Source organism: Chrysochloris asiatica, unplaced genomic scaffold (genome assembly GCF_000296735.1).
Source record: "Chrysochloris asiatica unplaced genomic scaffold, ChrAsi1.0 scaffold00071, whole genome shotgun sequence".
In the NCBI taxonomy this organism is placed as follows: domain Eukaryota; kingdom Metazoa; phylum Chordata; class Mammalia; order Afrosoricida; family Chrysochloridae; genus Chrysochloris; species Chrysochloris asiatica.
In genome coordinates, this window is record NW_006408589.1 from 8,289,199 (window position 1) to 8,303,943 (window position 14,745).

The 14,745-nt window shown below is 44.3% G+C and overlaps 1 protein-coding gene across 1 annotated transcript in view; it reads right to left on the bottom strand.

Moving 5' to 3' along the window:
* The window catches only part of GABRP (gamma-aminobutyric acid (GABA) A receptor, pi), a 36,598-nt gene extending 22,212 nt beyond the window's left edge, over positions 1 to 14,386 (bottom strand). Inside the window, exons 1-4 of the mRNA XM_006864819.1 lie at positions 14,296 to 14,386; positions 13,464 to 13,582; positions 7,666 to 7,733; positions 4,395 to 4,612 (exon numbers count right to left, since the gene is read on the bottom strand). Coding sequence (XP_006864881.1) covers positions 4,395 to 4,612; positions 7,666 to 7,733; positions 13,464 to 13,582; positions 14,296 to 14,348 — 458 coding nt within the window. The 5' untranslated portion in view covers positions 14,349 to 14,386. The remainder of the gene's footprint in view (positions 1 to 4,394; positions 4,613 to 7,665; positions 7,734 to 13,463; positions 13,583 to 14,295) is intronic.
* Positions 14,387 to 14,745: the final 359 nt, after the last annotated feature.

Sequence of the window (14,745 nt, forward strand, 5' to 3'; positions counted from 1 at the left end):
AAGATATCAGTTTGAAGACTAAGGTGAGCTTGATCCAAGCCATGGCATTTTCAATAACCTCATATGCATGTGAAATTTGGATAATGAATAAGTAATACCTTAACAGAACTGATATATTATTTGAGTTCTGTTGGAGAATATTAAAAGTGTTGTAGAGAAGTTCGCGCTGCGGTCCCGTGGATCTGTGTCTTGCTTCAACAGTGTCTGATGGAACGGATCCGGGGACTCCCCCACCTCCAGCCTCGGACCATCTCTAACAATTTCTTTAGATGCAATCTCTTCTCCAGGACCATCTTCTTGATCATTCCCTGTTACCGCGACCAGCTAAACACTGTTTTCTTTGTATGTGCATAGTTAGCTCCAAATCTTCGACCAACCATGAGCTCTCAGATCCATCAGGATTATTCCACTGAAGCGGAGCCCGGCATCAACCATCTGGTTAATCTGCATCTGCGGGCCTCTTACACCCACCTCTCTCTGGGCTTCTATTTCGATCTCGATGATGTGGCTTTGGAAGGTGTGGGACACTTCTTCAGTGAGTTGGCGAAGGAGAAGTGTGAGGGTGCTAAGCGTCTCTTGAAACTGCAAAATTAGCATGGGGGTTGTGTACTCTTCCAGGACATGAGCTGTCCCAAGATGAGTGGGGAAGAACCCTGGATGCCATGGAAGCCACCCTGGCCCTGGAGAAGAACCTGAACCAGTCTCTTCTGGATATGCACACTGTAGGTGCTACCCACATTGACCCCCACCTCTGTGATTTTCTGGAGAACCATTTACTTGACAAGGAGGTGAAAATTATCAAGATAATTTTCCAACCTCAGTAGGATGGCTGGTCCCCAGGCAGGGCTAGGCGAATATCTCTTTGAGAGGCCCACTGTCAAGCACGACTAGGAGGAGCCTATGGAGCCCCGTAACCTATGAAGGGCCTTTAGGCATTTCCCTGCTCTCCTCAGACCTTCTGCCTGAACCTTGCTCTACAGACATACAGGTGGCATAGTCAATGCCCTGGGGCTCCTCTTCTCCCAAGCCTGGACCAAATGAAAACAATAAAGCTTCCTTTTACAGCCAAAAAAAAGTGTTGTAGATTGCTAGAAGAACAAACAAATCTGTGTTAGAAGAAGTACAACCAGAATGCTCCTTTGAAGCCATACTTCGAACCTGTCAGGAGGGACTATTCTCTAGAGATGGACATCATACTTAGTAAAATGTAGGGTCAGCAAAAAAGAGGAAGACCCCCCAATGAGATGAATTTGCACAGTGGCAGCATTAGTGGGCTCAAGCTTATCGATTTGTGGATGGTGCAAGACTGTGCAGTATTTCATTTTACTGTGCATAAGATTGCTATGAGTCAGAACCGAATCAATCACACCCACCAACACCAATAACAACACAAAGTATTGCACTGATAAACAACATTATAAGAAATTGAGAAAAAGTAGAAGTTGCCAAGGATTTCACTCTATTGGGATCAACAATCAACATCCAAGCAAGAAACAGTCAAGAAATCAAATGATGTGCTGTATTAGGCCAATCTGCTGCAAAGAGCTCTTTAAAGTGTGAAAAAGCAAAGATGTTACTTTGTAACTGACCCAAGCCATGGTCTTTCTAACTGTCTCTTATGCATATGAAAGCTGGATAATGAAAAAAGAAGATGGAAGCAGCATGGATGCATTCAAACTGACAATTCTATGGGCTGCCAGAAGAACAAACAAACAAACAAAATCAGTCTTAGAAGTAATACAACCAGCATGGTCCTTAGAAGAAAGGATGGTGAGACATTGGCCTGCTTACTTTGAACATGCCATCAGGAAAGATCAATTGCTAGAGAAGGACACCATGTTTGGGAAAGTGGAGAGTCAGTGAAAATGAGGGAAACCCTTAATGAGAGGGACTGACCTAATAGTAGCTTCAACAATGAACTTGAACATATCAAAGACAATGTAGATGGCACAAGAATGGGTAATATTTCATTGTGCTGTATATGGTATCACCATGAGTCAGAGGTGATTTGATGGTAACTAAAAACTACATACAATATAGAAAGCATATTCCCCACTCCCCACCAACAAAGGCCACTTCAAGAGGATTATCATTTTTGACTCTTACAGTGAAAGCGTAGCTTGTAGCCAGCATTCAAACCATCCCTCAGGGCCTCTGTGTTAAACGACACCCAAGAAACTCTGTTAAACTTGGGTCTCAGGTGGAGGAAGCTGGAATGTTTACAATTAAGAGGTCAAACTTCTATTAATGTCACAGAGGAGAATCAGGCATCTTTGAGATGTTTCACATTTAGTTTTTTATCTTTATGGCCAATCCCCAAAGAGCTACATACAATAGCTACCACTGTCACTACTGCCATCATTTGACAACAAATGTAGGGACCTGCAAGGTGCAAGAGCTTAGTGGACGAGCTGGACTAAGCCTAGGTCTCCTGGTTTTGCTCTTCTCATAGCTTCCTGTTTCCTTGAGGAGATCAAGATGCAGAAGTGGAGGGCTGCAGAGGACACTAGACATTGGTTCTCAGGGTTCAATTCCAAAGGCATACAATTACACATCAGTTGTGCCCTCCCTTTTCTTTTTCTTCAGTGTCACACATTTTAATCAAGCACTCCTTATTTATTAAGCATGTCACTGAGTAGTACAAATAACTAGTACGTTTGGCTGCTAACTGAAAGGCTAACAGTTTCAGTTCACCCAAATGTGTCTCAGAAGAATGGCCTAGTGGTTTATTTTAGGAAAACCAGCCATTGGAGCACTGTTCTACTCTGACACATGTAGGTCGTCACAAGTCAGAATCTATTAAGTGACAATTGGCTCTTGGTTTATTAAGCACTGTGCTAGGTGCTGGTGGTGGGACCGTGATTATAGCATGGTATCTGCTTTCAAGATGCTTACATTCCCTTAAGGGAGATGGAGAATGGCAGTCACTATTTGCTGAGTGTTTACCATGAGCCAGTTCTTGGGCTGAGTGCGTCATATGAGTTTTAAAATTTTACAACAGCTCTACATTGTGAGAAATACTAGTCTCACTTCACTGCTGAGGAAACTGAGGCCCAGAAAGTCAAGTCACTTGGCCCAAGGTCACAGAAGTGCTAAGCAACAGAACAGGAACTTGCACCTAAATTTGTCTGACTCTAGAGTCAGGTTAAAGAGTTCTGGTAGTATAGTGGTTACAAGTCAGGCTGCTAATTTCACAGCCAGCAGTTTGACACTACCAGCATTCCACGGGAGAAAGATGAGGCTTTCTGCTCCCATAAAGACTTATAGCCTCGGAAACCCTATACAGGGTTGCTATGAGTCTGAACTGACTCCACAGCACACAACCACTACCACCAGCAGAGTCAGGTTAGTAACCATTATCGGCTGTTTTTAATCCTGCATGAGACATTGTACTATGTGCCATAATACAGACACACACACACACACAAATACACAAGCACACATATATCAGGTTTTGTGGGAACATGGAGACATAGGGCATTAATGTTGATTAGAATTAAGGAATCGCATCAAGGGAGAGGTCTAGTTAGGCTCTTGAAAGAGAAGTTGAGATTTTGGTTGACTTTGCATAATTCAGTGCAGCTGAGGAGTGTCCAATGAACAATCCAGAAATTCTGTTATTGGTTAGCTTCGTCTTTGTTTTGAAACTTCAGTCCCTCCCTGTCTTACTTGGGATTAAAGTACTCGTCCCTGGTCTTCTCCCAAGGCCTCCAAGAACACTGGTTTGCAGAGCCCTTAGTGGTAGAGATGGTCCTCTGGCCCATGTGACACCTAGAACATCTTTCCTGCTCCATCAACCAGCGGCTTGATGAACAGTTGGGTAGAAGAAACTTTTGACCTCAGGAATTTGGGGAGGGGGACAAAGGGAGCCTAAACTAAGGTTTCAGTGGTCTTGCTCTGTACAGAAATGACACAGACATGTAGAAGTACACTCTGGATCTATTCCAGCATCACTGAGCCTATGGAAAAGAAAGTTCCTTGCATGCAACAGAGGTTCTTGCTATTTGCTTACTTGTTCCGTTACTTGTTTCCTTTTTATCTTCTAAGATTCTGCTCATAGTCCTGTGAATGCATCCTCTAACATCACCCCAAAACACCAACCTGCTTCCAATTCAGCCGCCAGCACCTTAGAGTTCCTTCATTTCCATATCTGTGTTGCTGAGGGCAGGACAGTATCTAATTCAGTGCTGTATCCACAAGGATCAGCACAAGCTAAATTGAACTAAACAGGGCTCTTCTGTTATGGCAGACAAAGATCTAAAGTGTCAGGAGCATGAGCAGTGTGGGATGTCAGGGTGGCTATTAGAGTGCTGGCCAGTACCATACAACATATCTCTGTGCTTCCCCTTCCAGCTGCTTCCCCTTCAGCCCTGAGGTCTCAGATGCCCAATTACCTGAGCGCATACAAGACTGTGCCATTGGAGAAGAGGCGAATGAGCCTGTTTCCTACAGTGACCTCGTGGAGGAAGGACGTCTTGGATTCCACGATGTAAGTATCAGGGACCCAGAGAAACTCTACAAGGCGTGCATCCAGAGTGAAGCTCTTGTTGCCTTCAAACACAAGCCGCTGATCTGTCCAGCGCTGTCGGAGGTATATGGTGGCTGTGTAGTCCTGAGGGGCATCAAGGGGCAGACATGGATGGGAGGAGAAGGATTCCGAAAATGTAAGAAAAGGGGCCAAGTTGGACTCTTCTCCCCACCTCTGGTTAGATCAAGAGTACATATTATAGTAGACCTGGGCGAATAAAGTTAGGTTTGGAGGTGATGGCCTGTAGCAATAAGAACAGTGATTTATTCCAGATAATTTCCCTGCAAAGGGAATGCCATAGGACCATGTTCACCATCTGAAGCTCATGCAGCCCCCAGATGACAAAGGCCCTACCCAAATTGTGATGATTTGATGGGCTCATAATAAGGGATTGGTTGTCCAAGATTTGCTCAGATTGATAGTGGGCCTTCTTAGCAAACTGCCTTTTGTTTTACCTTGTCTTTAATTTGTTTTAAGTAAGCAAACTTTTGAAAGCAGCTATGCAGATGTCAGTTTTTATCAGCTTGTCTCCCACTCTGTGATGGACCACTTGAAATTCAGTCTTCCTCAATGCGCTTTCATTTTGTCCCGCCATTTGTATCCCTTACTAAAATAAATGTATCCTCTCTACTCTCTGGATTCTTTCCTTCTGGTCTTTGAACCATTTTCGTCCTACTATTCAGAAAATCTGTTTTACAAGATTTCTCCTTTGTCTTTTTTTTTTTTAGGATAAGTCTCTAGCTTCCACCATTCAGAATGGAGGACTGTAAGTCTTTACTGTTTGAGTAGCTAGAAAGGTGTGAGGTTCTGAAAGCAATTTTGCCTTCTTTTGATGTTGAGAACATACACCAGAAACACTTACACCAGTTAACAATTTCTACATGGCAATGTGGCTTTTTGTTCTGGGTTTCTGAGAACCCTGGGTACAGAGGCTCACCTGGGGGCCCAATACTGACTAAGCCTCATGAGGCACAATATAATTTATCATGGCCAAGAGGTGAGGCCGATGAAAGCCCTGAGCCCTATGGCTCAGATGGAACTTCCTGGTTGGTGAGAGGGTTCTTGAATGAGTAGTGCATCTTGGGATACAGCAGATTTGCACTGCTTCCTGGTGTGGTATTGTAGGATAAGCACTGGCCTGCTGATCACAAGATTGGTGGTTCAAACCCACCAGCCACTCCTTGGAAAACCTATTACAGGCAGTGTTTCGTTCTGTTGTGTATAAAGTTGCTATGGGTTAGTACCGACTCGATGTCACCTAACAACAACAACAACAACAGTCTGAAGAATTGATGCATTTGAGTTATGGTGTTGGAGGAGAATATTGAAAGTGCCATGGGCTGCCAAAAGAGCCAATAGATCCATTTTGGAAGAAGTGCAGCTAGAGTGCTCCTTGGAGGCCAAGATGGCCAAGAACCAATTCAACTGCACCTAACCACAATAGCAATGCATCTCATCATTTATATCCTTTGTTGTTGTATTAAAGTTGATGTCATAGGTATGGTGAGTCATTCCAGTGAATTATAGGCCCAAAGAAGTATTGAGATTAGTCTGAAGTGGAGGGAGTTTTATGGATACCTGAACTTGGGTGTCCTGAGGAGGTAGAGGAAAATTCCCAATCTGGGGGTGGCTAGGAGTCCTGGTGTGGTGCTGTGAGTTAATGTGCCAGACTGTAAAGCCATTTGAACTACAAGGTCGGTGGTTCAAGCTCACCAGTCGCTCCTTGGAAACACTATACAGGGTCACTACGGGTCGGAATCAACTCAACGGCACTTAACAACAACAACAACAAAGTCTGAAGTGGTGTCTTGGTGTGGCACTGTGGGTTAATATGCCAGACTACAAAGCCACTGCAAGGTTGGTGGTTCAAGCTCACCAGCAGCTCCTTGGAAACCCTATATAGGGTCACTATGGGTTGGAACCGACTCGACGGCCCTTAACAACATTAACAACAGTCTGAAGTGGTGCATGTGAAAGCTGGACAGTGATTAAGAAAAACCATAGAAGAATTGATGCTTTTGAGTTATGGTGTTGGAAGAGAATAATGAAAGTGCCATGGGCTGCCAAAATAACCAATAGATCTGTTTTGGAATTAGTGCAGCTAGAGTGCTCCTTGGAAGCCAAGATGGCCAAACTTTGTGTCTCATACTTCGGACATGTAGTCAGGAGGGACCAGTCACTGGAGAAGGATATCATGTTTGGTAAGGTGGAGGGTCAGCAAAAAAGAGGAAGATCTCCAATGAGATGGATTGGCCAAGTGGCAGCATCAATGGACTCAAGCGTGGCAATGGTAGTGAGGTTGGCCCAGGATCGGGCAGTGTTTCGTTCTGCTGTGCATAAGGTTGCTATGGGTCGATACTGACTCGATGTCACCTAACAACAACAACAATAACAGTCTGAAATGGAGTCCTGGTGTGATGCTGTGGGCTAATGCGCTGGACTGCAAGGTTGGTTTGAACTGCAAGGTCGATGGTTCAAGCTCACCAGTCGCTCCTTGTAAACCCTATACAGGTCGCTATGGGTTGGAACCGACTCCGCGACACTTAACAACAATAACAACAGTCTGAAGTGGAAGGGGCACTAGTGGCATGGTGGGTTATGCACTGAGCTGCTAACAGAAATTAGAATCTTCCAGCCACTCCATGGGAGAAAGATGAGGTTGATATGTTCCCATAAAGATTTAACATTTTGGAAACCCAAAGGGGCAGTTCTATTTTGCCCTATAGGGTCACTATGAGTTGGAACTGACTTGATAGCAGTGAGGAAGGTTCATCTGAAGTGGAGAGAATCATATGGACTCTTGAGCTTGCAATTGGGCCCTTCTGACCTAGTCTGAGATGGCTAGGGATGAGAGAGAGAAGGAGCTGGCTGGTCGGAAGTTGAGGGAGTCATGTAGCTTGTGGCTAGTACCTGCTGACTTGGCCCCAGGTGGCTTGGGATGAGAGAGAGGACAGCTGGGGTCTGACCTGAACAGGGACAGGAAGCTGAGATTCCCATAGGTTATTACTGAGATGTGGAATGGGGTTTGGCATCAGAGGTGGGTGAACTTAGTCTCCCTGGACAGGCTTGCGTAAATGTGCACTCCCATGAAACCCAAGAACAGTGGTTTCTCAGATGGAATATGAAGTGACACTTACCATATTACTCTCCGAAATACTAGAAATACTTGCAATGTCGAGAGTCACTGCTATCTGAATTGGTTCTCCTAAGAATGAAGGAAAAACAGGAAAGACTCACACAAAAGGGAAAATAAGATTTCCTAACAATACATTAACAACAACAACAAATAATAATGATTCCAAAAGTAATACTTGCTTGTTGAAAAATGTTAAACAATCTCAAAGGACAAAAAGTAAAAGGTTAATTTCTACGTTCCGCTTCTGAGGAGTTAACTACTCTGTGTAGTTAGTTCCTTTTCCTATTAAAAAATATGCACAGATAAATGTAGGTATTTTAACATATATAAGGGACCATTCCATATGTCATTGGTGCATAGTTTGAAGACAGCAGTGGTGAGGTACTTGCTACTTTTTACATGGAAGATTTTTCTATGGTGCTGGCAAAGGATGACCCCTTCAAAATGTAACAGATGTGGACTGATTGTATACAGATGTCTTTTTTTCTCCTCAGCTAAATTAATTTACCACAAGATGGCATTCAAGGTTGCTCATGTTCGAGCTCTTACCTACCTCCCAACGTTTCTCTATTTGTTACCTCTCTGTTGTTGCTAAGTGCCTCCATCAGATTGGTTCCAACTTATAGCAAACCTATATAGGGTTTCTAAGGCTGTAAATCCTTATGGAAGCAGAAATCCTCATTGTTCTCCCATGGAGCGACTGGTGAACTTGAACGACTGACCTTGTGGTTTGCCATCCAGTGATTCTACAGAACTACCATGATCCACTGTTTATTCTCTAACAACCCTAAGTTGTTCAGAATTCCAGTTCCTTCCCTACAGAAGGATGGGCCAAACTCTAGAAGAACACAGTCCTAGCTCTAGAGACAGAGGCCTTAGAGCCACTCTTCTCAGAAGCCAGACCAGACAAGGGGAGTTAATTCCTCCTTAGGCCACTGGTGTGAAAGGAAAGGACACTAGGATCTCAGCTTTGTCAGATCCCCGCTCTGTGGTTCTGGAAAACTCATGGCATCTTTCAGTGCTATAGCTTTCTCAACTGCAAGTAGGGACTCACACTAATGACACAGGGTCATGGTGAGGGTGAGATTAGGTATGGGCGGTTTCTTTGCCAAGTAGCAGGAGGGACTGTATGTGAGCCAGGAATCCAGTTACTGTGGTATCAGTTCTAATTCCTGGTGACCTTATATGTATGTGTCAGAGTAGAACTCTGTCCCATAGGGTTTTCATTGACTATTTTTCAGAATTAGATCATCAGGCCTTTCTTCTGAGCTATTTTAGGGCAGGCCTTTCAGTTAGCAGTTGAGTTTGCTAACCATCTACACTATCCAGAGAAGCTGCTGATAAATAAAGACATCTGTACAATGTTCCCAGCATGTATCTGTCATGCAATATTAAATAAAGACATCTGTACAATGTTCCCAGCATGTATCTGTCATGCAATATTGTGTTGTTGTGAAGTGCCATTGAGTTGGTTCTGACCCATAGTGACCCTGTATAGGGTTTCCAAGGAGCAGATGGTGAGCTTGAACTGCCGACTTTGCAGTTCAAATGGCTTTGTAGTCTGGTGCATTAACCCACAGCACCACACCATATTGTTGTTTTTTTTAAGTGCCATCGAGTCGATTCTGACCCATAGCGACCCTGTATAGGGTTTCCAAGGAGCAGCTGGTGAGCTTGAACCGTCAACCTTACAGTTCAAATGGTTTTGCAGCCTGATGCATTAGCCCACAGCACCATATTGTTGGTGTTGTTAAGTGCCGTCGTGTCAACTCTGACCCATAGCAACCCTGTATAGGGTTTCCAAGGAGCAGCTGGCGAGCTTGAACTATTGACCTTGCAGTTCAAATGGCTTTGCAGTCTGGTGCATTAACCCACAGCGCCATACCAGGTGCCCAATAAATGGCATTTCCCCTCTCTTCTATAGCCTTAGATACTTTTGGAAAGGAACTTACTGTCCTCATCAGGTTGACAGATGTAATAGCATTAACTTATGATAAGTAGCTGGTGGTAACTGGAGAGCAGGGATAATGCATTAACCAGGAAAGGGAGAGGTGGAATTCAAATGAAACTTAGAAACATTTAAAGGCATAACTCAGCAATAGAGCGGGTTTGGTTCTAGACCACTGCAATAAAGCAAATATTGCAATAAAGAGAGTTATAGGACATTCTTTTTGTTTCCCAGTGCATATGAAAGGTATGTTTACACTATATTGTAGTCTATTAAGTGTGCAATAGATGGCATTATGAAAAAGTTTGAAATAGTGTACAAATTATGAAAACGTTACACAGAGACAATGAAGACTTGCTCAATGTAGAACTGTCACAAACCTTCAATTTGTAAAAAAAATCCCCAAAATATCTGCAAAGTGCAATAAAGTGAAGTGCTATAAAATGAGATATACCTGTAATTGGTAGGACTCAGACAAAGCTCCCTGATTAATCTAAGGAAATAAAGCCATAAGATATAGAAAAGACATTTGGAAATGGAGTTTTAGAACCAATGCAATTAAAAAATAGTTAGGGATTAACATAGTGTGGAAAAGGTGAAGGTTTTTGATAGCATGCACTGGGAGATGCTGCAAGCATATAGTGCTAAGTGGCTTTCTGTTCCTGAATGCACCATGGTGCAGTGTCAAGACAAGGCTGGGTGCAGACAGAGGTGTTTGAATGCCATGCTGGCCACTTTCTAGCTGTGTGACCTTGAGCTTGTTGTTAAACCTTTCTGAGCTAGAATTTTCTTTTCTGTGAGTGACTACCATCAAAGGTTGTGCTAGCAGTCACAGCACTGGTTTTCAGAGCCTGGAACATGGTGGACAGTTGCTCAGGATTTGTTGTCTTTCCAGAGCAACGTGGAGGCTGGAAAACACACAAGAGCTCTTGCCCCACTGTGTATTTTTAAGTTTGTTTCAAGACCATCCATTCTAGGCTTTTCTGTGGACCAGAGCTTGCACGTTCTTCCCTTGAGTTATAGAATTTAGCAAGTGCCACCAGAGGGCAGCTTTCTCCCAGGAAAAGAGGTCAAAGCTACTTCCTGGGCAGCGTTCACAGTGGCCTGCTTGTTTGCTCTGTCCAGATCAGCTCCTGAGAAATCCTAAGGAAGTTCCTCTTGTCTCAGAGCCTGTATGGGCAGACACAAAATGGCCCCTCCACGGGCCCCCAGGCTACCACACAAAGGGCTGTTCCTATAGGAGCAGCTTGCCAGGAGGAGCACATAAGGGGGAAGGGAGATGCTGTGCCTTCCTCTCTTTGACTAAAGAGTCCCTGCCCTATTCTCACCCATCACTTAAACCCATTCTTGTTCCATGTTCTCAGAATGAGTACTTTTCTCAAGGCTCTTGCATCTTGTTGGCCAGCAAGCAGGTGAATGAATAAGAAGAGCACCCTCGGAAACCCTATACAGGGTCGCTATGGGTCGGAACCGACTCGATGGCACATAACAACAACAACAATGCCCCACCCTAACTGTTTGGAATTCAAAAGGCAATAGAAATTGTTGAGTGAACTTAACCAAGGTGTGTAGACTCACATGCTTGTCATAAATGTTCAATAGGGCCTGGGAAAGCCAGGGGGACTGGAATTCTCTCTAGGTCCCTTAACATGTTGTTACTGTTGTTGTTGTTAGCTGTTATTGAGTTGGCCCCCAACTCATGCATACTGGAACCATTCTGCCTCGTCCTCTACTATTGCCAGGACTGATTTTGAATCAGAGTATTGTGATTCATAGTGTTTTCAATGATGATTTTTGGAAATAGAAATCCAGGCCTTTCTTCCTACTCCCTCTTAGTCCAGAAGTTCTATTGAAAACTGTTCAGCATCAGTAAGCGGCAAGACACCTGTGGTGGTGGGTTGTAGCTGGGCATGAAGTGCACTGGCTAGGAATCGAACCACGGTTGCCTATCTGTTGTTGTTGTTAAGTGTTGTAGAGTCAGTTTGGCTCATAGCGACCCTGTATAGGGTTTCTAAGAAGCAGCTGGTGAGTTTGAATTACCGACCTTGCGGTTCGAACTGACCTGGCGGTCCAGTGCTTTATCGCACAGCACCACACCGGGACTATATGGAGGGTGAGAATTTTGCCCTTAATATAAGGATCTCAAATCTTATACTAAGGCCAGGAAAATGCATCTCTTAGATCTCTGTTGGACGGTTGTAAATGCTGAGCTCTGAAATCGGTGATCACGTTCTCTCACCACTTCGAGGCGCATAGGTTTTGTGTACCTACCAGCAGGTGTGTATGGGCCAACTGGTGCCTGAGCAAAGCGGTGCTACTGAGACAAGCCTGTTCCTGGGAGGCCCAGAGATGGCATATCTCTGATGGGCGACTGTCTTCAGGACTCTCTGGCAGTCTTTCCAAACACACTTAGAACTGCATTGCAGTCAGACACATCCATTCAGTCCTCCTTCCTTCTTGCTTTCCTTTCCCTGGGTCAGACCTGCACCATAGTCTGATGACTCTTCCTGTTTTCCTCTCCTCTTACCCCATCCCCGCCCCCCCCCTCACAGATATTGTCCTAATAAATATCTTCTTTTGGTGTCTGCTCCTCAGATGACCTGGACTAACATACTAATCACAGATCTGACCAGAGTATTTGATCATCTGAAAGGAGAAGCAGGAAAGAAAATGAAAGAAAATAGAATGCGCCCCAATGACAAGACAGGCACTTTGCTTCAGTCTTTCTGGAAGATAGAGAACAGGTTTCCATTTTACAGAAAACAAAACTGAGGCTCAGAAGAGCCAAAGCGCTTGCCAAGCAGTAGAGCTTAGAAGCCAAACTCAAGTTTGTTCAACTACAAGGATCTTTTCACTGTTTTCTGCTCTATACAAGAAGGATTTAGAGCTTACCTTGATTTAAGCTCAGATTTTGTAACTATAGAGGCTGAGATTCTGTGAAGAGGTATGTGGCTGGTCTCACTGCCGTATTTCTTACCTCATTCTTTCAACACGTATTTATTGAAAACCTGCTATGTTCCAAATACTAGGTTATTGCTGGGGTCAGTGAGGTAAATAAGGAAAACACCCTCAAAGGACTGCAACCTTGAAACTAGCTACAGGTATACTATAACAAGGAAATGGTTATAATTTGCAAGTATGTTCCAAATAAAGTGTGAATGATTGTTTGAAGTCTGGAGGAATCAGGGAAGGCTTCTCAGAGGTGGTGGCCTATGATCTGAGACATGAAGGGAAAATGGACATTTTCCAGGTAGTCAAACAGCCTCAAAAAGACATAAGGCTCGGCACATTCAGAGTGTACCTATAGACCAGTGTGGGAGAATTTAGGTAGAGGGGTGCAGGAAGATGAGATTGACAGACAGACAGAGTTGGGCTGTAAAGGGCCTGGTGTGCCCTGCATAGGGCTCTAGACTCTATCTTGAGTACGGCTGGGGTACACGCAAGTGTTCTGAGCAGACAGATGACCCAGGGTGGAAGTAATTTATGTGGAAGTGCAGGGGATTAGCCTGGAGGGGCCAGGCTAGAGACAGTCCCTAGTGGGACTTGGTGAGCTTCAATAAGACACTAAAAGTGGGGGCAGAAGGAAGCAAGGCTGTGTGTGAGAGGCTGTGAGAGGCTCTCAAAAAGCTCTCAGTGGGGAAGAGTATTTTTTATGTTGCAGCTGGAGAGGTAAAGCATTTTCTCCAGAGCAGCGTGGAGAGTCACCGGCAGCTTTTTCAACCATCACTGTAATCCTTAAATAGACTGCAGAGGAGACAAGGAAGTCAACTACAACCTGCTGGGACCCTCCACTGGGTATTGTCTCTGTTCCTGTCTTTAGAAAGGATTCCTGCACAAAAAGAATGACCTACCGCCAAAATTGGGCCTGAGGAATTTGTTGTATCCTGCTGTGAGGTTGTCAAAGCCAGGCAGAGAAAGCTTATCACTTCTGCTGACCTCCAGGTTTAACTGATTCCCCTGGACATGCATGCTGGAAAAGAGAATGGATTTGGTAAACATGCTTGTTCACACATTCAGAAACAAACAGGGGTACATAAAGTTTTTGAGCTTGTGTTTGCATGCATGTGTGTGTGTGTGTGTGTGTGTGGTGGTCTTGCGTCCTTGTATCAGTGGAGACTCTCCCCAAGAGGAATCTTGAATTTTAATCAGAATGGTGTGGTAATTTGGGAATCCTCCAAGTGCCTGCTCAACAAACCCAATGGATCCATCCACCTGTGACTCTTTTGGATGTTTGAGTTCTCTAAAGAGAATACATTTGTTATTATCTGTCATTGAGTCAGTTCCAACTCATGATGACCACATGCACAATGGGATTGGACCATTGGGATTCACAGGGTTTTCACTGGCTGATACTTTTCCTCCTCCTACATTTTAGTTTGGTAGCTCCATTGAAATTCACTCAGCATCATAGCAACACATAAGCCTCCACTTGGAGACAGATGGATGGGGGCTGTACATTAGGTAGGAATCAAATCCAGGTCTCCTCTATGAAAGGCAAGAATCCTATCACAGAACTACCACTGTTCTCTAGATAAAGGGCAGAATGATTTTTACTGTTCTGTTGCTTCAGGGAGGTGAATGGCAAGGTTTGCCTTGTCATTAGTAAGTAGAAAGAGCTGCCACCCCCTCCCACCACACACTTATACACAATTCAGCCTAAGGCCATTGGGGGATATCATTCACCTTTGAATGAAGAGACTTAGACACATGAAGATCAAGTGGAGGCTGCAATTCATGTTGAGAAACTGCTCACGCAGGGCAGGGTCCAAGTAGGAATCACCTAGGGAAACAGATGGGACAAAGTAGGAAACAGAACTTCCTGAAGGCTCACCTATGTCCAGGCTGGCTTCTCATCCCTGTGTGTCATCAGTCACAGCATCTACTCAACTGCGTGGGAAACGGCCTCTTTCTACACCTTTGGGTTATAGATTCTGACCTCTGTATCTAGGGATGACTCCGTTTTTGAGGATTGCATTTTCAATCAACCCTAAATAAAGATGGAGACCTTGTTTAGAGTGCCTCACCAGGCCCCGACATGCAGTCATTCCATTCTGTGCTGTGTATCTGGGAGCTCCACGATCATCCCTGTCCTTGTCCTTGTCCTGGTCTTCCCTTATCCTTGTCCTGACCACA